The sequence below is a fragment of the Acomys minous genome, assembly GCF_964271855.1.
Source record: "Acomys minous genome assembly, chromosome: 9".
NCBI classification, from domain to species: Eukaryota; Metazoa; Chordata; class Mammalia; order Rodentia; family Muridae; genus Acomys; species Acomys minous.
Genome location: NC_140490.1, coordinates 26186801 through 26214059, shown reverse-complemented (window position 1 = coordinate 26214059; position 27259 = coordinate 26186801). Strand labels below are relative to the sequence as shown.

Genomic DNA, 27259 nt, shown 5'->3' with positions numbered 1-27259 from the left:
CCACTTGTTTTCACTTACTGTTATATTGGGTATATATTGTCTACTACTTTGGGAATTGGTTTTCTGTCTTTCAGAGCAGTGACATTTTTCAAGATATAAAAGCTGAGTCTTGTGCACATTCCCCCTCAATTTGTCCTTTAATTTAAGTTGCATGATTTCTTGAAGATCTCCCCGGGTTGCTTTTGTTATCTTTTTTATGGTAACTGTGGCCTTACCCACACAATTTGCACCTACAGCTACCCTTTCCACCCCATTCACTTTGTCTTTATGTGTGTGTGTGTGTGGCTGAAAGTACTGTTTGTATGTTACCTAGTATTATTATTTCACAGAACCACTTACAGAAAGTTTAAAAAAAAATCATACCTCTTAATGAAATGCTTCTCCTGAAACAACAGGAATTCTCTTAGGTGATCGTGATATAATTACAAGATCAGGAAATTTGACTCTAGTGCAAACTGCTTTCAATTGACAGACTTTAATTCAGATGTCACCCTTTCCCTCTTCCCACTCCATGAAGGGACATGTGACTAAGCTGGGGAGAGGACCTGCGTCTGCAGGGTTTAATAGACGGCTTCCACCCGTCGTCCTTCATTCCAGCCCTGCTTGCTAGCCAAGAGCGCAGGGTTACATGCTTCATTTAGTTGTTACGGGTCACCGGTCTCTCTCTACAAGGTCTCACTGACAAATGAAAATTGGATATATTTATAGTATAAATTGTATTACTTTAATATGTCTACATTGGTGTTCCTATATTTAAAAAAAAACTTACACAATAAATTCTCTACCATTCCCTCTTCAAATACTGCTTCAACTGTAGCCCATTCTCCATTCCCCAGCAAGCTGGAGTCTGCTTCTTTACAACTTCATAGAATAACAGTAAAGTGCTTCAGAGTTGTGTCTGATTTATTGTGGCTTCATAACACGCCTGTTGCCAACACCAGGCACTGTGAAATTGTCTTGATTTTTACCCAAAAATTCTAGCTTGCGTGTCTGCTAAGTCTTCAGGGCTGTAGCACATATTGAAGTTTCAGCTAATGGAGACACACATGCAGTATGGGCTGCCAGTCAGAAGTAAGTCTTTTGAACACTGAGAAATGATGAAAATTCTATTGGCTTTCTGACATTCAGTGAGAATGAAAAACATTCTTGTGTTGTTTAAAAAATAACATTAGTTTCTTAAACAAGATACATATGTCAAATAGTGATAGTGGTGCACAGATCAAAACCTCACATGGTACCCTGAGGTTATTCATAATTTTTATGTGTGTTTTTTGGATATCTTAATTCTTTGTGTGTTATAGTTTACTCCCAGAGCAACTTGCATGCTAGACAATGAGCCCAAAGGACCATATGTGCCAGACAAGTACTCTGCCACTAAACTACAGCCCAGGGTGTTCAACTTTTATAGGTTTTGTGCCATTAAAATATCAATTCCATTTAAATCTATAGAAAAAGAACAAATTTCATTTTACTTTTCACTTACTTGACACTTGAAGTATTTAGTATGCAAATCCTGTTTCCTGTTCATTGGGGTGTGTGTGCGTGCGTGTGTGCGTGTGTGCGTGTGTGTGTGTGTGTGTGTGTGTTTGTGTACACAAATAGAGACCAGAAGTCAGAATCAGATGTTTTCCTTGACCATTATACACCTTTTTTCATTTTTAAATTAATTTAATTTTGAAATTTCATATGTGAATGTAATGCATTCTTCTATAAGGGAGATAAGTGGAGTACTCAAGAAAATGTGACATCTATACACAATGGAGTTTTATTCAGCCATAAAGAATAATAAAATTATGACATTTATAGGGAAATGGAAACTGGGGATCATAGTCATCATGTTCAGTGAAATAGCCAAGACCTAGAAAGAAAAAAGTCACATTTTCTCTTATATGTGGAACCTAGATTCATATGTAAATAAATATATGAACATACATTACATACATACATACATACATACATACATACATACATACATCAAATAGAGGGAAAATTATTTGGGAGGAGAAGGAGACTAAGGAGAAGGAAAAGGGCAACCAAACAGGATAGGTGACTACATACCTGGTACAACAATATTACTTTAAGCTTCTCTGATGTGGGTTAAGCAATGCAGTGGTCTATGGGTATAGCAATAGATGTTTTAGAGTCATTTTATTGCTATGTTCATTTAGTAGAGCAATAAAAGTAGTTTTTCACATAGGACCCATGATCTGTCTCGTCTCAGATCCTTAGCCATTTTGGCATTGTCAGGAATGAGGCCTAAAATCCACTTAAAAGTCACTGGTTATTCCCATAACACTTACTCCACTGTTGTACCAGTTCATCTTATGGGCAGGTCGCTGTTATGGATTGCAGAGTTTGTGAAAGTGATGATTACTTTTCCAATGCCATGCCTAGTATCTTGTAGCACCATGAGCACTAATCAGTATGGATGAAGCTTCACGTTGGGCATCAGCTTGATTATTCTGTGTTCAATGACATAAGTAAGTGGTGTCTTTACCAGTAGAGGCTTACTGTCAGGTTGTGGTGGGTAACCAGCAGCATTGGCAATACCTTGTAATGTTTGTGGGAGTCATTTCTATGGGACCCCTTTGTGGAATGACTCAAAAATATGTAACCCATTCCTGGCAGTGGGCATTTTCATAAGATGTGTAGTCGGAGTATCATAACTCCATTTAAATTTCTTGTATATGTGTATGTGTTTTAGGAAATGTCTGCAGTAGTAGGCTTCCATGTGGCTCTTCAAAGATGGTTAGTGTTACTTGTTCCTCTTCTATTCCCCTTTTTACCCTGTCTCCTCTCCCTATCAATTCTTTCATTCTAGTTTCCCCCTTTATCCCTTTGTAAGACTATACTCTATTTCCTCTTTCTCGAAAGAGCCCCTCCCTTCCCCTGGTCCCTTACTTGCTAACTAACCTCTGTGATAATTGTTAAAGAAACACACATACATCTAACGTTTAAGTCTACAGGTAGGTGAAAACATGCACCATTTGTCTTTCTGGCTCTAGGTTACCTCACTCAGGATGAGTGTTTCTGGATCCATCTATTTCCCTGCAAATGTCTTCAGTCCGTTTTTCTTAACAGCTGAATAATATTTCACTGTGTAAACGTACCACATTTTCATCCATCAGTCATCAAGACATCTAGGCTATTTCCATCTGCCTATCATAGAGTTGCAATGACCATCAGTGAGTATCTCTGAGTCTATGCCCAAGCATGGTATAGCTGGATCTTGTGGTAGATCTGTTTTCAGCTTTTTGAGGAGTAGTGACACATTTAGTTGCGATAGGGGCAGCAGAGAACAGCTGGCACCCTTTGCGGCAATGTTATAGCAATGATAATCAGTACACAACTTTTCCTCAAGAAGATCTGAGTTAGAGCCCTGAGTCTTCAGCTTGCTTGCTGTGCCACTTTATACAGTTGATTATTTTTCATCTACTAAAAAACATATGCATACTCAAGGATGCACTAAGCTATCCCTGCGAAGGTTAAGTAAATATCGAGCCACATGGAAGCACAGAGACATGGTCTTGGTGTGTGATGTCTCTTGGAGATGTCAGGGAAGAGGTGCTTGAGGAATGGCTGGGCAGCAGGCCTGATGAGCACACATAGATCACCACCAGCTCGCAGGACAGTGGTTAGAGCCGAAGGCACTGATGGCGTCACCAGCTGAGGATTTAAGTAGCCAGAAGGTCATGAAGGAAGACTCCAGAAGCTCACGAATTTCAGAAGCCAAGCAGAGAGCCAGGTGTTGTGGTTCACACCTGAAATCACTGGAGAGGCTAAGGTGGGAAGATCATCATGGGCTTGAGGCTAGCCTGGACTACATAGTACACTCTGGGTCAGCATGGGCTAAGAGTAAACCCTGCAGCACCTCCCCCAAATGAAAGGCTAGCAGAAGGAACAGTCTATCCTTTGGAGAAAGCTAAAAAGAACTAATCAGACACAGGAAGCCCATGAGAAAAGACAGAATGGTAGGGAAATGTCTAGATCACTCTTGAGTGGGAGCTGTGGGAGGCTGGTACAAGCCAAGTATCCATACAGTTACATTGTGTTTTTAAAAAAAAAGGAAGATGCTGGAAACCATTTCTCTTTAACAGCCTTACTAAGAGACAATGATGGTTTGTTCTCTAAGTATTGTCTTACTGGACAGACCAGATCTCCTAAAACCAAGTTGTAGGCCAGGAAAACTGAGCTGAGCTGGCCAGGGGAAGGAAGTGTAACTGATTGATTGATTGATTGGTTGATTATTTTTTGGTCCCTAGATTAATTAGGTCCAATGACTTTCACACAAAACGCCAAGCCAGTGCATCAGCCAGGAGCAGGAAAAAAAGAAAAATGGACCACACAAAAAAAGCTCTGAGAATCCTGGGCTCAACAGAGCAGCCAGTGAGGCTGCAGAAGGGGACAGGAACCACCTTCAAGGACACCTGCTGTTTGGGGCTCTCAAACTTTAGCCAGCATCAGGATGGAGTAAGGCTTACACAGGCACCCACAGCATTTGGGGGTCCACCAGGCCAGAGCTGAGTTTTGCATTTCTAAGAAACATCTAAAGATGCTGGTTGCTGGTCCAGGAGCCACCATTCAGCATCAAAGAGCTTTGGCATGTGGTATTCACTCCTCTAGAAAGCTCAAAGGCTGCTTTCTTTTATTGACTCCCTAGTGAAAGGCCACAGCAAAGGAGGTGAAAGGGCCTTAGCATGACTGCACTAGGGTCATGCTAAGGTCATTGTCCTACCTTCAGGAAGCAGGACAGTCTGAACCTCTAAGGCAGGATGGAGAAGGGCACAGAACGCCCCCCCCCCAGCAACCTACTCATTCCTCCTTTGCTGTTCCCCCAGCCAGGCCGCTCACATCCATGTGGCCCCAGAGTGTCTTGTTCCCATTTCAGTGTTCCTCTGGGCTTCATCAACCCATTCCCTCTCCAGAAGTTAGCCACTCTGTCACTCTCTCATGCACATCTTCATAAATGTACATTCTGTTTTGTGAAGGATTATAAGCCAGCCTCCCCTTGCTACCCTTTTGTGAAGTTGCAACGAGATACAGTTATCAGAAAGCTTTTATTGAACACCAAGAGCAGGAGAGAGAGAGGTGGGGGGCGAGGGAGGGAGGGAGGGAGGGAGGGAGAGAGAGGGGTGGGGAGAAACAAATTCACAGTTCTAAACGAAATAGCTGTGAGCTTTTTCCTGCCAAAACAGACTTAGTCTGAGATCCCAAAGGCACAGCCTAGTCTTGGGGACCCTTGGGAACGTCCCCTTCAGGCCAGGAGCCCTCCTCCTTGGTCCTCTCTATGTTCTCTCACATGTAAGTGCACACTACTTCCAAGCAATACCTGTTTCCGCACATTTGGCTCCACCCCCAGCATACAGCCCAGCAGAGCATGAGTCTAGGTTTGAAGCATCTATAACAATCATCAGATCACAGTGTGTGTGTGTGTGTGTATGTGTGTGTGTGTGTGTGTGTGTGTGTGTGTGTAAAATGCTGCCACCGCTTAGTAGGTTTTTACATGTGAACCTCCAAGAAGGAAACACACAGAGCCTTGTTTTCCCACACTAACTTGACCATCAAAGCTCTCTGTTGCTGCTTCTTCAAGCCATCTCTCAGGGGACACTATTGGACAGAGCCACGGCAAAGCATTTGACCACCGTGGACCTGGTGTTCATTGAGCACTGATAACAGTGTGGCTGTCAAAGCAGTGTGGGTCGTGCTGATAAAACACACCGAGGGCTGAGAGACTAAAAGCCTTTCTTTTGAGTGGCTCAGACTTTCTATAACTTGGAGATCCTGATGTGAGACAGGTAGACCATGCCTGAGCTCAGTCCCTTCCTCAGTGATTCTTCACATCTAGTGTGCCAGGCCTGCTTAGGAAGGCAAAAGCCTTGCCTGCAGGAGAAAGACCAGAGCCATCAAAGCAGCCCTGGTTTTGGCCTGCTCTGTGTTTCCAGGGGTCTGCGTTTCCAGGCTTCCTGCCTGCCATGTTCTGCGGCCCCACTGGCCTGCTCTCCTGAGGGTCCTGCCTGCCTCTCCCTTAAACTGACTCTCCCCATGGATATTACCTTGTGATTTAATTCTACAAGATTCCGTTTGCTCACAGGTAAGTGAAGCACATTTAGAATGCATGGCTCCAAAACTCCAATTGTAAGATCCTAGAACCCAGAGAAGCCCACGAGAGGGCTCAGCTTCCACAGCTTCCCACTGTGGCTGAAGTGCTTGGGGGGGCACTTTAAGAGGGGGTGGCCTCAGACTTCCAGGAGCTTAGCCTTACTCTGGATGGACTAAAGTGGTGCCCTGCCCCACCCCGTGTGGGTGCATATGTGCGTGCTTGCGTGCGTGCATGTGTGCATATGTTTGTGTGTGTTAGTTACCAGGCATCAGACTCAGGTCTCCCACATGCCAAGCCACTGCATTGAGCTACCTCCCAGCTCAAGATGAACAGAGTAAGGGACTCTAGTTTCACAATAAGGTCTCTCTCTGCACACACTCCCCCTGTCTCACGCCTCCCCACTTTCTGCTGCTCTTCCTCTTCCTCCTCTTTCAGATAGGGTCACACTATATTGCCCTGGCTGGTCTTGATCTCTTGGAGTAGAAACCACTGGTCATGCCTCAGCCTCCCAGAGGCCGGAACTGTAGGCACAGGCCATTATGCCCACCTTGGAGTCCTAAATTTCAAAAGCCATGTGCTAGAATATTCCAGACATCACAGAGCAAGTAAGTGTGCTCAGAAAGTGTAGTAAACACGATAGATGCCCACTCAAATCTCACCTATCATTCTGATCTTTCCATACTCCGAGGGTGAGACTGGTCCTGTCACCACTCTGTGGGACTAGGAGAATGGAGCTGATTCGTGACAGTCATTATTGTCATGTGTAGGCCTTGGCTTCTGACTGCATCTGACACTGTTCGCTTTCACTTTAGTAAGTTTCCTAATCTCTAAAATAAGGCAAAAAATACTTATGACTCTATTGTGAACAAAGAAACTATGACAGCAATAAGTCTATTTCTCTTGTGAGGAAAAAAAAAAAACCCCAGGCGTTGTCCGTATAGGGCAATGGGGCAGTGTTGGAGACTTGAGCAACCTAGATGCTTTCCTGTCATTTACCCACCATCCTCAGTGACCAAAGTGGTAGCTAAGGCTCCATTCATCACTTACACACTGTTGAAAGACGTTAGTTATACTAGACAAAGGAATAAATGTTATGTGCACCTGTTTTCTTTCATGCTGTGCTTTGGGTTTCCTAGAAATTGTTTGTACCACTTTATCACAACCCATTGGCCGGAATTTGAGAAACATCTAGGCACAAGGGAGACTGGCATGCTTTTTTTTCCCCCAGGAGCCATATGCACAAATAGGATTTGGAGTATCTACCACTACCACTGAAAGTAAGATCTGTCCTTAAATCAGAAGGCAGGAGCTCCTGACAAGTGGGTTGCCTTAGTTTGGTTCATCCATTTCAGAACATGCCATTGCAAGTTTAGCTGTGAGGCCTTCTGTGCAGTTGGCTCATTTGGAGGACCTATACACCTTTTAAGAAGCCAGCTCATGGGTGGCCTCTTTCCACCCCTGGCCAAATCACAGGTGGCCTCTTCTGCCCATGGTGCTCAGATGTCCTCTTCTGTCCCTGGTCAGCTTATAGCCTGCCTCTTCTACCCAAGACCAACTCATAGATACCCTCCTCTGTCTGTGGTCCATGAGGCAGGTGCTCCTTAACGCCCACATATCAAATCTGTTACACTTTGTTTAACTTTGTTCTTTCGTGGTATGTCCCCTTGAGCTGTCTCTTCACCATGCCTGGGAACTCAAAGGATGCAATGCCAGCTTTGGGGTGTGGGGCAGCATTTTAGGAACTAACAGAAGTTCATCATGAAATTGAAGAGGGAGAAAGATAACAGGATGCCCTATGCATGGCTACGTGCAGAAGGACTCCAACTCTGCTCCCAGTGTGAGTATCCTGGAGCACTTTAGGGACCTTGAGGCTCACACGCTGGAATCCCAGTCCTCAGGAGACCAAGGCAGGAAGATTATGAGCTAGAGACCAGCCAGGGATTTGCAGTGAAACCCTGTTTCAAAATTCTTGATGGCAAGGTTTCGCCATTGTTGACGGAATCCGACTTTCTGCAGAGACATGTGGGTATCCAAGTTTAAACATTTCACAGTTGAGTTCCATATGCAAGTGTATTTGAAAAGCAATCACCATGGACTGACATATTTCTAGTGATTGATATGAAGGCTCTCCCCAGCTTATTGGACACAGTATGATGCCCTGTGGGTCAGACACTTCTGTTTCTCAAGTGACTGAATAGCTAGCCCATTGCTAGTTTAGGAATCTCCAGTAAAGCGTCACCTTGAAGCATAACACATGGCTTAGGCAGACTGCAATGTCACCTCATAAACAGGCAAACCCATTCTGTCACCGGTAGCTGGTGCCATCGGTTCCTGTTCAATGTGTAGCACTGCCCCAAGCATTTAGAGTTACCAGCATCTTTATAAGTGTCCTTGCCTGTTGTGAGAAAAGCATTCACAAGAGCCTAGTCCTAATCCTTATAAATCATACAAGTTACACTAAGGGGCTGGGGAGGTGGCCAGGTGGTGGAGAGTACATACTGCTCTTGCAGAGGACCTCAGTGCCATTCCCAGCGCCCGCTCCTGGTGCTTCACGACACTCAGCTGAAGCTCCAGCTCCAGGAGAATCCGATGCTCTGACCCCCAAGGGCCGGCACCAGCACTCACATACACACAGACACACGTAATTAAAAATAATGTGTGGGGTGGCATGAAAGGAAAAAGAGGGCAGGAAGAGGCCTAAAATGAGGGTGAAGGAGGAATATACTTGTGGCATGAGAGCAGAAGCAGGGGAACCAGGAAGTGTGGGAAAGGGGGGGGGAGGAATGAAGGACACTGAGTGTGAATAAGAACACAGTGTGACGTGTGTAAAGAGGATAGCACAACAAAACCTGTTACTTCATTTACTAAATTAATAATAATAATAATAATAATAATAATAATAATAATAATAATAATAATAATGGTTTTAAAATATAGATGAGGAACTAGGCACCTATAATCCCAGGACTTGGGGAGGCAGAGGTGGGTGGATCTCTGTGAGTTCAAGGCCAGCCTGGTCTACAAAGCAAGTCCAGGACAGCCAAGTCTACACCGAGAATGCTGTATTAAAAATAAAAAAAAAGATGGATAAGGACATGAGTCTCTTCCTAGTCAATGGTTGCAAAGAGAATGCAGCCATTTTAAAATGCAATCAAAATGCATGTGGCTTTCAGTGGGAAACCAGATTGTTTAGTGAGGCGGGGGCGGTTTGCTGGAGCTGTTTTCTTCCCCCCCCCTCCCCCGTGCATCCATCCCACTGCAGAGAAGGATCACATGGGTCTTTCATTGACGCTTAGAGGCTTCTGGGTGTGGCTTTGGAAGAACATTGTTGGCAGTGGAAAGTACAGAGTGGCTTAGATCTGTGCTGTCTGTAAAACAGAGAGAAAGGCTGACAATATGCTGGATACAACCCCAAAATCAGAGCTCTGGTGCACACCTCCAAGTAGAAGAGGCTGTAACACACGGGGCTGCTGGGAAATAAAGTGGCTGCATGAAAGGCTAATTCTAAGATTTCACATGGGAAATTTGAGATAAATGAATGGAATCAGACAGCAAACATAAGGCTTGGGTCCTCTTTCTTGGAGTTTGCTGAAAATAATCGTTGCTTCTGATTAAATGTTTTGATGTTGGGCAGGAACATGCTAACAGTAATGGCATGTGCATGTGCTCTTAGAAATGCTTGCAAATAAATCTCGTATTTGTTTTGGAGGGATCAGCATATACAGACACTATTAATGTCACTAGCTGTGCTCCTGGTTCCTCATGGAAACTGTAGCTCTTTGCAGTTGAGGATTATGGCAGTTCATTTCCCAGGTCCAAGCACGCTGGACAGGACTGGAGAGCCTTCCTCTACTTATTGTGTGTTTTATGGATGAGTTGTGGTTTTCCAAGGGGTCTACTTACAATGCATCCGGCCAGGTAGGCCTGTGTTTCTTCTCTCACTTTAAATTATCTTTCACTTATCAGCTAAGTCAATGGCCCTTTACAAATGTCACCACCATTCACGAGCTGTGCCGCTGTGGCCCACCTGGCTTGGTACATTTAATGCACCTGTGCCAAGCTTCCCTAGTGCCAGGAACCATGACCTAGGGCTTCAGCCTTGTCTGTATCTGCCACATGCATGCTCTGTTTGTTGAGTGGTAATATAATCTCCCTTCCTTCTTCCTACTGTGTGTGACTCTGTCACTCAGTTCCATGCTGTAGTTTATGACTGGAACAACCTATCTTATCACCATGAACTGGGGTCCTCAGGAGAGAAATGCCAGAAGGGTCATACTCCGGGCATCATTAGGGACTCAAATATAAACATCACTGCCTGTGGCTCCTGCCTGAGTCTCTGGAAGGAAGGAAGGAAACCCATAGGTGGATGCCATGGCCTAGAACATGTGTACACATCACACATACATTCAAGAAAATTGTCCCTCATCCTCTCAGCAAGCACTGATGCTCTGACCCAGTATTTAACTTCTTTATTTAAAGACATTGCAGTTTTACCAAAAAAAAAATGCATTTTCCCTCTTGGGTCACTGTTTTTTTTAAATGTCAAATATATAAATACTACTTAAATGACATTAAAGCTGGAGAATAATTTCAAAGGCAGATTTGAAAGTAAACCATGCCCCAAGATTTCCCAGGAGCTACTGATCAGAGCATGGCTGGGCACACAGAGGACGGAACAGCTGCTGGTGAGTGGGGACGTCTCCCACACAGAGTACAGGCACATACTCCGTGCCCTCACAAGCAGAGGATAAAAGAAGTTTAGTTATGTTTTAGGTCTTGTATCAGACAGTGTTGACAGTGCAGAAACTCACCAGCTGCAAGGAACAGATCAGGACGCAGGACCCCCCAGCAACATTCGGAAATACGGCCAACAAGACCCAGTATGACTGGGAGATAGCCAGATCGGGCTATTGCATGCCAGGTGCTGATTCTCACCGATGGAATCACACACTAACGTTTGCACTAGATTAACATCTCAGAGCCAGTTGCCAGGCTCATTACTAGTGGCTTTTCTCTGGTTCACACTAGTAAATAGATTATTGATTTTAGGATTGTCTGTGTGCCCAAGGCTCTCTTCTAAGATGTCTTTGTAATATTTTCATGCTTAAGTTTTCAACCATAAGGGCATTAATGAGTAATCGTTTTCTAATTATGTTGAAAGGGGTTAAAACCTGTGTCTAAAACTTAACTTTCTGACCTCAGCAGAACAGGCCCCTTTTCGCTGCCACTGTCCTAGCCGAGTAGAGGCCATTTCTACCTGCCTGCCATCTTCCCCAGGAATTAGCTGCCTACACAGCTTAAGACCTTTGTAGTTCTAAGACTGCTCTTCACCACACTGCAGCAGCAGCAGCAGCAGCAGCAGCAGCAGCAGCAGCAGCAGAGCTCGAAGATGCAGCATCCAAGCCAGGCTTTAGCACATCGGGTGCTATGCTGAAGTGAGACAGGCAGTCTGGGTTGCTGGTCCGGTGGTGGTTATTCATGTCATCTCCTTGTTCCATGTGTATGGATGTATGCTCTTGGCGTATATGCCCTGCTCCGGGGTGTAGGAGTTGGCAGGTGCATGCGTAGAGCGTGTGTATATGTAAAGTAGAAACTGAACCCAGGTAGCAAAATGAACTACTGTATGCCAGAAGTACATGAGGTGTGCCCAGCTGCCAGCAGCAACTGCTACACGCAGGTCACTGACTATCTCACGTATCTGGAAGACAGTCCAGCTTACAGTGGTCGTGATGTCCAAGCTGTGCCCGGTAACAGCATATATGTGGAACAGGCCTGGGCAGTGAATCAGCCTTATACCTGTAGTTACCCTGGAAACCTGTTTAAGAGCAAAGACTCTGAATTGGACATGGCCCTCAGTCAGTACAGCCAGCCTGCATATCTCCCTGAAGAAAAGCCTTTTCCTCAAGTGCAGTCGCCACCGCATTCACAAAAAAAAGGTAGGGACTCTTTGGCTTCTGTTTGCTTCCGTTCCGTTCTAAACTTTTATTGCATCTGCTTATTTGGATCTTTGCATTTGAGCACTGGAGATTTGAAATTAGAAACAGCAGTAGGAAATGGTACTAAAATGAGTGAAGGGGTCTTTTGAACACGGGAAATTACCAAGACTTGCTTTCTTCTTATGACAACGAGAGATTGCTGGTTGTCAGGGTCGTGCGTGGCATGTGTGGGCAGACATGAGTGCTGTTCGAAGTGAGTGTTATTGGCTTATCTGATAAAGAAAGTGTGTCAAAGGACTCCCTTGGTGGGATAACATGGGAGGCAGACCCCAATTCAGACCAAAAATTCACATGACTCTTTTCTTGACACTTCCTACTGAAAGTTTATTCTAATTAGCTAGTTAAATGGTTGAAGGCTTTCTCATTGACACTGCAATGTTAATATGTTATGATTTGCAAATGTTCATTTTGATGTATTTACTGATTTATGTGGAGAAGCTATTTATAACTGTGTCACACTGGTAGAATGTCAAAGTCAAACAGAAAGGGACACACTTTACCTAGACATTGCTCCCTGAAATTTAATACATCTACAGCCTTGAAGAATGAAGTCATTATATAAAAGCAAGTGAGATTTTTTAAAATATACAATATTAAAAGAAATTTTATCTATTCATTTTAATAAGCATAGCACTTAATTTCCTCTCAATAAGGCATTTCTTCTAATACCAAAAGATCAAAGAGGCAAACAGGAGCCTCACAGAGCACTCGGCAGCAATTTCCAGGGAGTTCAATGCTATAACCCATATGCCAGGAGCCTGTTTACTCTATGTAAGACATGTAAGGTCCATGTAGGGAACCAAATTAATGAGGTCCTTTAATTTGCAAGACCATGATGCCTTCCCGTCTCCAAAGGTAAGCTTTTCTGTGAAGCTAATCTTAAAACATAATATACTTAATTACAGTTTTTATTTTATTTTATTTTATTAATTTATTCATATTACATCTCAATGGTTATTCCCCTCCCTTGTAATTACAGTTTTTATAAACATTAACATTTGAGCTCTTGTAGTTAATGTTTTAATGTTTGTTATTGTTTTTGTTTGTTGGCAATCTCACTCATATTTGCCCCTTCTTCTCCCTCTGAGCCTCCCCTTCCCGACTAGTCCCCATGGCTGCGCCACTAAAGAGTGTGACTATTATTAAAATAGCCAGCTATGAAAACAAAATTTCCAGACTGAGCTCAGCCCCCCACTCAAGTTTGGCTGTGAGAATCTTAGTCCTACAACTTTGAGTATGAAACATTAAGGGTGTCTGGGAAGCAGCACGCACAGAGCTCTAGCTTTTTAGTTAGGTTCACGTCATCCAGAAGGGCATCCGAACCTCCCACCCATTACAAGCAGCACACCAGGAAAGCGAGCACTGTTCCCAAGTGGGGAGACTGGCACGCTCGCTCCCTCTTTCAGTCCCTATTCAAGTGCCTGACCTTGAAAATGAAGAACTTGTCATTGCCTTGTTGATCTCGACAGGACAGGCCTATCACTGTCCTGGGTTGTTGGATCCCAAGAAATCTCTGGTCTCTGTCTTGCTGTCTAGGTAATCTGTAATTCTATAAAAAATTTTTACAGAACGTTTTGGGTTCATTTTCCCTTTGTCTTTTCACTATATTCTCTTCACCCAGCACTGGGGAATGTTTGCTTATAAAATATGAAACTGGGGATTCTTTACTAATTAACTTGATGCATGAATTGGAAGAAAAGATGCATCGTATGCATTTATTGATGTAATTTCTCAAAGCCATATGCCATTGAAAGGCCACGGCCACCTGCCAGACTCACTAAATCAAAGCAGACAAATATTCTTAAATGAATCGTTATTTACTGTTACAGGTCTCTGAGCAAATCCCAGCAGCACTAAACCCAGCTGCCAACTGTGTCTGAGGACAAAAGGTCGCAGCCAGCATGTTTATCCATATTGATCCACTATTGATTTTTTTCAGAGTTGGAAGATAAGTAATGTCTCATTAAGACAAAGTTAAGACTGTACACAGGTGTCCAATGGGGGGGGAGGCCTTATTTTCGAACTGGATTTTTGTCTGTTTTCATGAAAGTCATAACTTGTGTTTGTTGCTGGCGCCATAGAACTATAACTTAACTCTTCGGTGGGATGCACTAACTCAACATTTTCTTTTTCTTTTTTGAAGTGTCAACTTTATTCAGTTTTTATGCAAGGAGGGAAGTGGGGGTGAAGACATGGGTTCTAGAAGAGTTTACATTTGTTATTCTTTTTTTTTTCTTAAACTTATTTATCGGGGGCAACACACATGGAGGCCAAAGGACAACTTGCATGACTTGGTTCTTTCCTTCCACCACGTGGGTACCTGGAATTGAACTCAAGTCCGGGGCCATATCACAAGCTCTTTTCCTTTACTTTTCTTAAGTGAGTTAATTTTTAGTCTTTAATTAGAGCTTTCCAGTGTGTCAAGTGTCCACATCCTTCTCCTCCTCTAAGACGTGGGTGATGAGAAGAACGCTGTAGAGTGGCAGGTGGCCAGCGAGGGAAACTTTAGACCCACGTGTCATTTCCTTTGTGTTGTTTGGGATTTTACATTTTAGCCAAGAAGGAAAAAAAACCTTATCAAATCCTGAAGCAGTGAGAGCATGAAGCAAGGAGTCAGGCTTTGCTCGCCGAATCCCGTTTCCAATGAACTTACACTAATAAGGGGAGGGGCCGTGTAAGATGCACCTAGACAGCCGCGTGGTGTGCTGTAAGATCACTGTAGTTTCCCCACGGAGTCGGAAAACTTTTTCCGAGCCTAGGCCCTGTTGCGTACCTCTCAAGCTAAACTCAAACTTGTTATCCTTCTGCCTCAGCCTTACAGTCACGCACCACAGACTGTGTGGAAACAAGTGTTACTTCTTAAAATGTAGGAACCAACTGATCACATGCAGGCACGAGCCGCGTTTAGTCGCTCACATGACACAGTCGCAATTCGTTCTGTTCAAATCTGTCATTTTGGCCAGGCCAACTTCTGGCCTCACCTGTTCTGGAAGGAAAAAAAAAAGGTAGAGAAACAACAGTGAGGATCTGTGACTTCTCTCGTGACCTGTGGTTTAGAGATAGTTAAAAACTGACATGTTTGTCGCGTTCAATCGACTCCCTGTCACTTAAGTTTTCCAGAGAACTGGATGTAGAAGTTTCACTTCAAGAAACAGAATCTCTAATTAGAATTCCTTAGACCTCTTTTAAACTTAGGGAGCTGAAGTTGGGGATAAAGATGCTCTCATCTGTGCTACCCACCAAAAGTTGCCTAACAGATACTGTTAAATCCCAGACTCGTTTTGAGCACCCTCATGCAAAGCAGGCTGGACCAGAAACCAACCCACATAAGACCCACACATTCCCTGGCGCGGTCACTCCCAGCCGTGAACTTGAATGTAAGCTGGCATTTCTCTACCTCACACTTCCCCCTTGTTTTCTTCTTCCTCCCTCCTTCCCTTTTCCTCTCCCTGTATGCCCTCCTTTCTAGATAAACCTTCTAAAACTCTCATGTGAAAGGTTTCCCCAAGAAACTATTAAAAACAAACAAACTTTAGCCACATCTCTCTACGTGCCATCTTTAAGTGGCTCGTGGCACTGTGAGGTCACTCATGTTAAGCGTCACCTTTTAAACTGGCAGTGCCACCCACAGGCCAGCGGCAGCCAATATCCCGCGAGAAAACAATACCACTAGTGTTTGAAAATACAGATTGCATTTGCTGTTCCGAAAGCAGAGCTCCGCACAGAACCAGGAGTCAGCTCCATGCAACGTCCTGGGCAGACAAATGGATGAGCAAGCCTTCCTTTCTCTTTGCTAAGAATCAAAGGTCTGTCAGAGGTGTGTCCTTCAGCCATCTCCCAAGTGTCCTGGCCCTATCCCCATGTGTGTGGTGGTGTCCCTTACTGCAAAAGCAGGAGCCAAAGGGACCATAAGCAACTGAAGCCAGATGCCTGGCCATCTTAGGAAGAAATGGGCTGCTGCTAATTTCTCGAACATAAGTTCACATCCATCCCTTTCCGCACCCATGCCAGTACCCTCTTCCCAGTCCCAGCCCCCAAGTGCCTTCAGCCCGAGGCCATACTCTATCTTCCACCTGGCTGGCCCAGCCTTTAACACCCACTCAGCTCAGTGAGTGTCTGCGGCGACACTTTCCAGCTGTCCACCCATGGTGCTTCCCCTTGTCATCTGTAGATCCATCCCAATGTGATGGCCTTCCCACGGCTCTGCCGCATTCCGCTTCCGGTCGCTCTCTGGAGATTTCCTGTGCCCTCCACGCAGCTTCCCCTGGCCTTCATGTTCACCTCATACCCTGTTAAGTAGGGCAGGTTCCGACAGGCTGCCCTGCCACATGGAGTCCAACTTACACCCAGGCTGTGTGCTTCTGCCCACGTCCTCTGTGCCAGTGATCATAGCCAGACTCTTCACGGGTCTCTCTCTGGCACATCAGTCTCACCCCCCAAAACAACAAAGGGGTCTTCCAGCCGCCCCCCCCTTGCCAGCCACAGCACTTCTGGCACCGACTCAATTCACAGGCCACTGGCATCTCTCCCCCAGCGGGCCTTCTGGTCCCCTGCACCGCTCTCATTTCCTCCCCTCAGAGCCAAAGGGCCTCTGTTTTACGCGGAATCAGCCTAAATGGAATTTTATTTAGACATAGATAAAAATTAAATTAAAAATGCATAGGAAAATGGATAGAATCGGACAATATTGTATTAGGTAAAGTAGCTAAGGATCAGAATGACCAGTGTTGCACGTTTTCTCTCCTACGTGGATCCTAGAGTCCTATTTTCTTATTCATGTGGGAGTGAGTGTGGGTAAAGGTCAGAAAGCTATAATGGGGCCCATGAGAGGGAGAAAGTGGTTTTAGGGGAGCCTGAGGGCGGGGAGCACGTGGGAAATGAGAGTGGGAAGGAGAATGCTGAGGGTGGAAGGCTGCAAACAGTGCAGAGGGCCTGGGGTAGAGGACTGAGTGCAGGGATGATCAGCTGAGGGTAAGCATATATGAAAAGTAGCCTGTTACTTTGAAATTGTTAAACTGAAAATAAAATAATTCTGAGTCATTTGGATAAATCACCTTTTTAAGCAAATTTCCCCAGCATCGGCACTGTTGACATCCATGCCCAGAGAGTTCTGGGCTGGGGCTGCTGTCCTGTGTCCCTGCAGGATGGTTAGTAGGGGCTCTGGATGGCGAGGCATACACCCACACCACCCCAGCTGTGACAGCCTGCTCTGTACTGTTCCTACACGCTGAACCATCTCTCCAGGCCACAGTGGCCCCCATTTTTAAGGCTATGCTTTTCAATCTTACTCTGCATAGGATTTCTGATTTGAAAAAGCACCTATCTTTCTAAAGTGTGCAGGGAAGGAAACAATTGTGGGTGCAAGTGTGGAGTCCAAAGCCAGGAAGTGGCTCTCAAGCTAAACCAAGGCCTCTGGTGTCCCTGTCTTCCCTCTCCTCACCCTCCTGCTCGATACCCCATGTCCTGTCAACACACAGTGATCTGGTGAGTGTTTCTGCGATACTAACAAGAGGCAGGCAGTGCTATTTTATTTCACATCTACGTAGTTTAAGATTTTTCAACAAAGACAAACCGTTTTAGATGCTACGTGGTAAACTATCTCTCGTGTCTCCATTTTTCTTGGACTACTTCTACCCTTCTAATTTTGATGAAGATTAAAAATCTGTGAAATGTTTCTTTACTTTTAAAGCAGGGTGGCCTCACAGTTAAGCTACAGCCAAGTCTGTACACCACAGCTGGGGTGCGTGGGGAAGTGGTGCGGCCTGTGGGCAACTGGTCGGGACGCTTCTTCTTGGGGAGCTGGGCTGCCTGCTGTACTGAGAGCTTGGACTGTGTCGTGAGACGTCTAAGTTATTTCATATGAAGCCAGAAGTCTGGAGTCTATATATTTTATATTTCAGTTGTATGTGTGGGCTTCGTTTCTTTTAGTGCTGTGAGCCGAGCCCGGCAGACTGCATGTGCCCTTTCGGTTACGCTTCTGGGTGAGACTCGTCATGGCACCCTGTTTCCTTCCTTAGTGACTTCCCTCCTCAGCTCTCCTCTTACTGTGGATTGAAAGGCTACACTGCCTACTAAGACTCGGAGGCTACAAGAAATAGAAAGGGAGGCCAGCCGAGAATTCTTGCATGCTGAGCTGTAATAGCTAAGCCTGTCAAACCTGCACTCTTGAGGCTGAGGAGAACTGTAAGTTTAAGCCTAGACTGCAGAGTATATTCGGTGAAAGCCTGAACATATTAGTGTGCTGGCTTGTGACAGAAAAAAGGGGAGGGGGGGGAGCTGGAGGGCTGGAGATGTAACTCAGTGGTATGATGCTTACATAGTGTTTACAAGAAGCCAAGTACTGCCGAAGAAGAAACAAGGGTGTGTGTGTGTGTGTGTGTGTGTGTGTGTGTGAGAGAGAGAGAGAGAGAGAGAGAGAGAGAGAGAGAGAGAGAGAGAGAGAGAGAGAGAGGGAGGGAGGGAGAGGAGAGTGTGATAGCAAAGCCTAGTCCCAAGTTAAAGAAATAATTCAAAACCTCTGTGCCACTCTTCCTACTCTAGGAGCTGGAGAGAGGCCCAGAGACTTCTTTGGGGTAGGTACTCCTTTCTCCTTTCCTGGGTTAACCTCTGCCTGGCCTGCCAATACTTCTTATACTCTATTCCCAAGACATGAAAGGTTGAGCCTTAGACTTAAGTGTCTGTGGGTGCCATCACCATTGGCTGCCCAGCTGGATGGTTAAGTGACAGGGTACTCAGTGACCCTAGAGAGTGGCATGGGGTAATTGAAGCTGCCCTGAGGAAAGAATGTGTGAAGCGGGAGCTCCTGTGGCAGTTCTGCAAGGGATGGGGGGAGCATCACAGAGCGCAGTCTAAAGGGGCCTCTAACGTGAGTGCTGACTCAGGTTGTGCTCAGTAATGCACATGTAGTAGTTCTACAGTTTGCTGAACAAAGGAACAGATGGATAGATGGGTGTTTTAATTAATTGATGTGGTGTTTATCCAAGGGTTAAAGATTAACAGAATGCAAAGCTTGGTTCCTAATACCAAGAATTAAATGTAAAAGGAATCAGGATTAGCATGTTAGGAAAAGCTAAGCCATTTGCAAGAGCTTTCGACTGTATAAAGAAATGACATGAGGCCATGTGTTGCTTGCACAGGAAATGGGCTTAAATTAAGAGTCTGAGCCGTGGGATGAACTGTGCAAGTTCAGTGTCGAACTGGAAAAAAATGGCTAAGTGCAGCAATAACCTGGCTTCTCTGAGCTATTAAAATGCCGTCTCTCTCTGTCTCTGCCTACCCAGTTCTTGCTGCTGAGATCTTAGTTCTGTAGTCTGAATCAGTTGCGTCCTGGGGTCAGCAGCTTATCCCCTTCAGTTGTTACCTGAGAAACCTGAAGTGGCGGCTCCTCAGGTGGACGGTACAGTGTGGTATCTCTATGACAGAAACATGTGTCTTTCCACAATGTCAGAAGGTACTGAGGCGAGCACATGTTCTGCTACTCTAAGCTTAATGACTAATATCAATTCTCAGATCACACATCACACAGTGACTATAGCTATTTGTGTGCATATATGTAGGGTACAGGGTGTCTACAAGGAATTAAAGAGGCCACAGAGTCCATGGAGGCCTTGGTGAAGGCAGAGGCACGGATGCAAACAGAGTCCCTGCAGGCAGTTACATAACCTGTTAGACTTGTTTAGGGAGCTGCTGAATTCCAGATGCATAGGCACAGGACTGTTTAGGCAAGGTGCAGGACCTTGGAGGTGAGGCATAAGATCAGATCCAGACAGACAGACTATGGTACCAGTGGACCATATCAAGCAGTGAGGACCAAACTGAGCCAAAGCCTCGTGGCTGCTTGGGAGTTCTTTGCCTACCAGTCCCTTGATGGACATACTGAGTATGATGCACACATGAAGATGACAGGTCAGGTTGATGGGGCCATGGACGTGCAAGTGTTAGGTGTCCTCTGTATGGGGTCCGAGTGAAGGTGTCACCCTCCTGTCAGTCTGTTGTATTTGAGAAGCCCTCGGGCCACATTTTCTTGATGTGGCTTTAATATGCCCTTGTGCCCATATGTTCTCCGTAAATCTTAATGAGTTTATGGGTGGTATGTTTACTTTTAAGGAAAAACTGTGTATCAGTTTATGCCTTGTGGGTCGTGCTGCACAGGTGGTTGTGTCTAGACTCAAATGTAATGCACAGTCACCCTACCTCCTGCACTTACTTTCAGAGTGCAGCCAAAAGTTGTTTCTAAGATGGAGGCTCCCAGGGCACAGCACAGCCTGAAAACCATTGCTTCCCACTGTGGAGTAACTTAGAGTCCAGCTCAGCCTGATTTGCATATGTCACCTCTGGGGACAGCTCCTCTCTGACAATCCCCCATGACAGCCTGAGGCTTCCTGTACACATCAGGGCTGGTCCAGCCAGGCAAGTTATCTACTCTGAGGTAGACCAGTTGGGCTTGAACGGTATCTACAACCATGTAGCCCTTTCTTCACAAGCGGCAGCTTCAATTTTAGATCTGTTGTCGAGATTAATCTGTTTTATATCACTTACTCGCTGTGTGTCTGCTAAGGTGACAGGAAGTGCCAGGTGTTCAACAACCTGTCATACTGCATGATTCGCTCAAGAGAATTAACCTGGCCAGGACTCTGGTTTTATCACCGCAAGGAATGCACACCAGGAAGACAGCACAAAACCCTTGTTTTATATACCCCACGTCCTCCGAGGATCTTTTTGTCTAATCACTGTTACCTACAACAGAGTGAACCTTGAAAATATTTTGCTAAGGGAAAAGCCAGTCACTAAAGTCCATCTACAATTTCATCCCATTTGTTTGAAATGTCAATAGTTGACAAATATATAGAAACAGAGAGTAGATTCGGATGGCCTGGGGCAAAAGAGAAGGGAAAGATGGGAGGAATAATAGGGTGACACTTCAAGACACTTACTAGGCTTAATTTAAATGCTCTAAGATTAATAAGTGGTGGTAGTTACACAACTCTGGGACTATATCAAAAGCCATTGACTTGTGTTATCTTTGAATTATATCCTAATAAGGTCGTTACTGAAAAAAATCTTAAAAAGTAGTATTTTACTATATTAACACATTTTTATGCACCAAATATTAACTAAAAACAAAATTCTCCAAGTCCTTTTGGACAAATGCAGCTTGCTTTCTTACACATTTGCTTGAGGAGCTGAGGGTGCAACTTGGCTATAGAGTATCTGTTTTGCAAGCTCAGCACCACATACTCAAACAAAAATGCCTAAGATATGCAGCTAAGAGCAAAAACAGATATGCATATATGCTGGATAACATGACAGCATAGCTTATTAGTCTGAAAAGTAATTCATACCAGCAGGTAGGAGCTGGGAAAGGTCATCCTTGAAGTCTCATGGATCATCCTAGGCCTTAGTTGTGGTAGCCTCCAGTAACCTTTCTGACGCTGTCCTGGGATGATTGTATGCACAGTTCCTCGAGTGAACAATTCAGGACACATATCACATCCCATCTAGATATCCAACACCAACGTTATGTCACCCACCAGTGTCCGTATTTGACAGCAAAGCTAATGTCTGTTCACTTTTCTTATTCGGCCACACTGGCAGCATGTGGCTCACTAAGTATAGGACACCGTCCCCACTGGCGAACAGTGGACTGAAGTGCAATGGTTGGCATGCCATTCCTTGTGCTGACCACCTTAGATAAATAAGATTGTTCAGTTAATATTACAGAGAAAGGAAAATGATGATTGGGGTACACTCATATGACCATGTAAGCAACTGTTACCAACTCAAGTAGCTACTTCTGTAAAAAGTTGGCTGATTAATAAGCAGCACTTAATCCACTCCACCCACCAGGAAATAACCTCAGGGAAAGGTAAAGCATTTCTCCCTTATATCAGAATGCGTGAAGAGCCTGTTCCGCTCCCTGACTGAGTTAGCATTGGTGTGGTGGTTTGAATGAAAACTGTCCCCCACAGGCTCATATAATTGAACACTTGGTCCCCAGCTGATGGCGCTGTTTTAGGAAGGCTGTGGAACCTGTAGGAGGTGGAACCTTGCTGAGGGAGTGTCACTGGGCAAGGGCTGTGGACCTTATAGCCTCATCACTCTTCCAGTTCGCCTCTTGTGTACCTCCTGGAGACACGTCACCAGCCTGCTTGCTGCTCCTACTGCCATGCTTCCATTGTCATGGTGAACTCTACCGCTCTGGAACTGTAAAAAAAAAAAAAAGGAAACCTTCTTTCCCTCAGTTGCTTCTTGTCCAGGTATTTTATCATAGCAACAGAAAAGAAACCAGTACAGCTAGATTCCAGAACTCACAAGAACCCCCAAGGTCAAAGGAGCACCTCAATAAAAGGTGGCAGTGTCCTCCTGCCAATGGCAAAGATAAGGCCAGCAGGTGTGGTGAGGCCAAAAGAAAGATAAGAGGGAAAGAGGAATTCCCTGCACCTCCCCAGCTCTGGATCATGTCCCCAGACACCATGGCCTTAATCAGACAGGCATGGTTGTTTCACAAACCCTAGTCCACTGTCACAGATGGTTCCTGCACCTCTTCTCCCTGACACCAAGAACTCAAATGCCTCTGCTCTGCTGGCTTAACTGCATGAAAGAGGACACAGTGTACTTCTCCTGGCCTCAGTGGCTTTTCTACCTACCTTTTCGAGGAAGACATTTGTGTTGATACTTTTGGTTCATTTGTTGTTTACAAGTTACCCTGTGCTTTATGGCCAGCTGTTAGTGTGTGGCGGCACCCTCGTGAGCACATTCCACTCTGTGTGCCATTCCTGTTTTAAAAAACAGTCAATATTAGTTACTTTTCTGTTGATGGGACCAAGTACCCGACAAAAGCAACTTACAGGAGCAAGGGCTTCCTGGAGCTCACGGTTTGAGGAACACTCGGTCTATAGTGGTAGAGAAGGTGTGACTGCAGGAACATGAGACAGATGGTCATTCTGTTCACCAGGTCTTGGGAAGCCAAGAAAGAGGAGTGATGCTGAGACTGCGGTCCCTGCCCCCTTTTCATATTATTCAACCCATGTTCAGAGTGGCTCTTCCCACCTGAGCTTCCTGAAGCACCCTTATAGACATGCCCAGAGGTGTGGCTCCTATGTTATGCTAAATCTAGTCAAGTTGACCCTGAGGGTTAACCATTATACATTCCTACTAAGTATGGCTGGCATCTTGGTGTGGTTTCCACGTACAGTTCTTGGCAATGATGTTAGGATCTTCTCATGGTCTTGCCCTCACCTTTCCTTCCTTCTCTCACTGAGAAATGAACCGAACTAGGGAAACAGAACTAGTTGCTTACTGGATTCCCAAAGCAAGAAACTCTGTTTTATTTGTTGTATATTCGGTATGCCTCCCATAGTGCTTAGCACACAGTGTATGCTAAGTAAGTTCTGGCTAGTGTCATCAATAAGTGAGTGATTGAAGACAAACCAGTCCCTTCCTTTTGTCCCTACTCCAGGTTCTTTTTTTTTTTTTTTTTTTTTTTTAATACCTGATGAGGGTCTGGAGAAATAGCTTGGCCACTAAGAACACCGGCATTTAGTTCCCAGCATCCACTGAGCAGCACAATTTCCTCTATCTCCAGTACACCAGGGGAGCCAGATCTCTCTTCCGGCCTCTACAGGCACTAACAAACGTGCACATGCTAGCCCCACAGATATATACACATAAACTTTTATCTTTTAAAAACATTAAAACTTTAAAATAAAAAAATTAACAAAATAAAAATGCTTGGAAACCTTGGTCCAGCAGCTGAGTCATCACTTGCTGCAGGCAAAGCAATATAAGAAAAGCTGCTGTGATTAAGATCTGAATCCGGCCTCAGCAGCTCGCCCTCAAGCCCTCTGTCTGCAGTGAGGCACTAACGTTTTCCTAAGTTAACATGGAAGCAACGCTATTCCTGAGGAATAATGAAAGCATTAGTTTTCCTCTGTTTTCTTTGAGCCTTTTCTGCTTTTAAAAAGTGAGCCTTCGGTGACCTGCTGTCACAAAAGGTGGATGAAAATATACATTAAGTCACCAGCCTCTCAACCTCAGTGATCTTGGTTGAAACTGAGAAAGGGCCCCTGAGCCCAAGGCCTACCTAAGCACACAACCCTTTCACCTTCACAGACCAACAAACCATGCACTTTTTGTGCTTGTTGTTAAGGTTTTAAGCTTATCTAAAGGCTCCTATGTCTTTGGCACGTGTGCGGGTGTGTGACCATGGGCTCCACATGAACAGAAAGCAACAGGCACGGGCAGGAAGAAGGCTTGCTTCTGAGGTTATTTTTAACCTGAGCTTTCTGAGCTCAGGGAGTTTGATCCACCAACGCAGCACCAAAGGAGGTCACTGTGGCTAAGTTTTCTTTCTTTAGTCAACAGAACCTGTATTCTGGTTTCCGCCCGGCAATGTTAGGCTGTGTGTCCTCCATTCGCCACCCTGCTCCGTGCGGCCTTGTTCATTTCCTCTCACGCTCTCACACCAGATATTAGAAGTGCCGGATTTCAGGATTTCAGCCTCTGTTTTTGTAGTTCCTGTGTGACCCTAAGGGAGATTCAAGGCCTTAAAGCCATTGCCTTGGTCTGGGTCACACTTGGCTACTGTAGCAAACAAGGCTACTTCGTTTCCTGGTGTCTTGACTTGTGAAAGGATGGGGTCACAACTATAAGTTCTGAAATAAGCTTTGTGAAGGGGAGTATCCCATGCCTGTGCAGTTGCTGCCTTCAGTGTCTGCCTCTCCCCGTGACTCAGGGGCTCCCACATGGCAAGCAGGATTCCCACCGCCATCCCCAACCCCGTGTTTACGAGAGGCTGCTGTTACACTGGATGCTGCTTGGCTCCGTTGAGTGTTTCTTACAGTTACCACTTACGAGCAAATCAATCTCCTCTCTGGTTGGGCAACCTCAGCTTCTGCATCTCTTTGCTTTACCATGGTGCTGTTGGGCAACCTCAGCTTCTGCATCTCTTTGCTTTACCATGGTGCTGTTTCCTCACCTTCCTCTTTTGTCCTTTGCAGGGTATATCCCCAGCTATCTGGACAAGGATGAGCTCTGTGTAGTATGTGGGGACAAAGCCACAGGGTACCACTACCGCTGCATCACCTGTGAAGGCTGTAAGGTAAGTACCAGGAGCCCCAGAACAGACCACAACACTCCCGGAGTATCCCAGTAGAAATCAGTGTGAAAAAAAAAAAAAAAAAAAACAAATTCCAACATTCGTGGCCTCAAGATCTGAATTTTTCTTTTTTTTTTTTTTCTTTTCCTAAATCATTAATAACTAAATTAAATTTTGCCAGCCGGGAGTGATGGCGCATGCCTTTAATCCCAGTACTCGGGAGGCAGAGGCAGGCAGATCGCTGTGAGTTCAAGGACAGCCTAGTCTACAAAGTGAGTCTAGGACAGCCAAGGCTACACAAAGGAACCCTGTCTCAAAAAAAACAAAAACAAACAAATAAAGCATATGCTTTTTTTTTTTTAATATACAATCAATCCAATGCTTCATTGTTTCTCCTCCCATTTTATGTGCGATGTCTGAGGAGACAGAGTTTGCCCCACGTCCTTTTCTGCTGTGAATCGGCATGGCTATGCCCATTTCTGAGGCTTCCGTTAGGCAGAATCTTTGAAGCAACTTAAACTCAATTATTTTCCATCATTTATTCAAAGTGGCTTTCTGCAGAGCCTGTAATAAACAGAGTCAGATTGCCATCAGGAAATTTTGTGCTCTACAAACCTTTCTTCAGGAGATTTCTTAAGAAAAACACCCCGGTCTGTTCTTGTCTCCAAAGGAAGCCCTCGTCAGCCTACTTACAGCCTTAGTCAGCAAAATGAAGATAAGCATTGTGGGAAAGATCTTTTGGTGCATCAACCTAGGTCAGAAAATAAACACAAGGAGCTCAGCCCTCTGTGGTACCCATGCCGTTGACGCTGTGTAAGTGGGGATGTTTTAAAAGCCAGGAAGGGACTTTGTATTCCTGTAAAGTTTACAGTAAAGCTTGTATTAAAGTTACAAACAAAAACATTTCCTCTTCCCCACCTCCTCCATCTTTCTTCCCCACCCTCCTTCCCTTCCCCACCTTTTCCATCTCCTCCCCCACCCCCACCCCCACCCCCACCCTCCCTGGCTTTCTTTCTGTCCTTGCCTTTAAGCCCCTTCACGCCAAGGTGGGCTCCACCTCCCTCTTGGAGATTTTCCATGCAACTTCTTGCACACACACCTCAGTAGCACTGCTGCAGTTCTACGGGGACAGCATGCTGGGGCCTCTCTGAGGTCCTGGGTCCCCATCTGTCCCTCCACCAGCTAGAATGTATATAAAGCAAGGGACTGCCCTTCCCCAAGATCCTTTTGCTATGGAATTTGCAGGTGATAAGACTGGGCCAAAAGTTATATTACTTCTCTGAAGATAAGGTCTTATGGAGGTTAAAAGCTGGTCACAAGTCCCGGCTATTAATCAGGAGATTTGCAGTCTAGCGCTGGAAGGTAGGCCTTCGTTGCCTCATTTGAAAGGAATAAGGCTCGCTAGGCCTGTTGCTTCCAGCCTGTAATTCCAGCTACTTAAGAAACAGCAAGGTCCAGGCTATCCTGGGCTACTGAGTGAGTTGGAGGCCAGCCTGGACAACGTAGTGAGACCCTGTCACAAAAATAAAAATAAAAAATAAGATATGCTGAGGATACTGTATAATATCAGAGTTCTGTCATGTCCAGCCAATCCCTGGTACTGGGGGGGGGGGGAGAGGAAATAGTAAAATTATTTATCTTTCGGTTCATCCTCCCATTTCCAAAAGTCAGTAATTGAAACTAGCCTTTTGTTTGTTTTGTCTTGTCTTGTTTTGTTTTTTTCTAAATTGCTCTCAAGGCATAAAACTTCATCTGCCTGGTTATACAACATTACAGCGCTTTTACAACAATATCGTTAAGATAAAATTTGAATTAAGAGAAAATATAATGAAAAGTCAATGTAACTCTTAAATCCCTAAAGTGAGATTATAAAGACTGTCTATGACAAAGTACATTTCCAGCAACTTCCCCCACAAAGGGAGACTTGAGCTTTCCACCCCTAGCATACCTCACTAAAGTCAGCCAGCCTCTCCCCAAGACCACTAGGTGTTGAGAGACCTGGTTCAGCTGAGATTTTCTTAGAGGAAACATCACACAGGAGCTAGAGAGATGGCTGGGTGATTGAGA

At 45.0% G+C, this 27259-nt stretch overlaps 1 protein-coding gene across 17 annotated transcripts in view; it reads left to right on the top strand.

Annotated features, from left to right (window-relative positions):
- Positions 1-27259, top strand: part of THRB (thyroid hormone receptor beta) — a 337445-nt gene that overhangs the window by 280836 nt on the left and 29350 nt on the right. For all 17 annotated transcript variants that reach the window (XM_084794673.1, XM_084794677.1, XM_084794688.1 and 14 more), the window contains one exon: positions 25095-25195. In XM_084794673.1, the coding sequence (XP_084650799.1) occupies positions 25095-25195 (101 nt within the window). The remainder of the gene's footprint in view (positions 1-25094; positions 25196-27259) is intronic.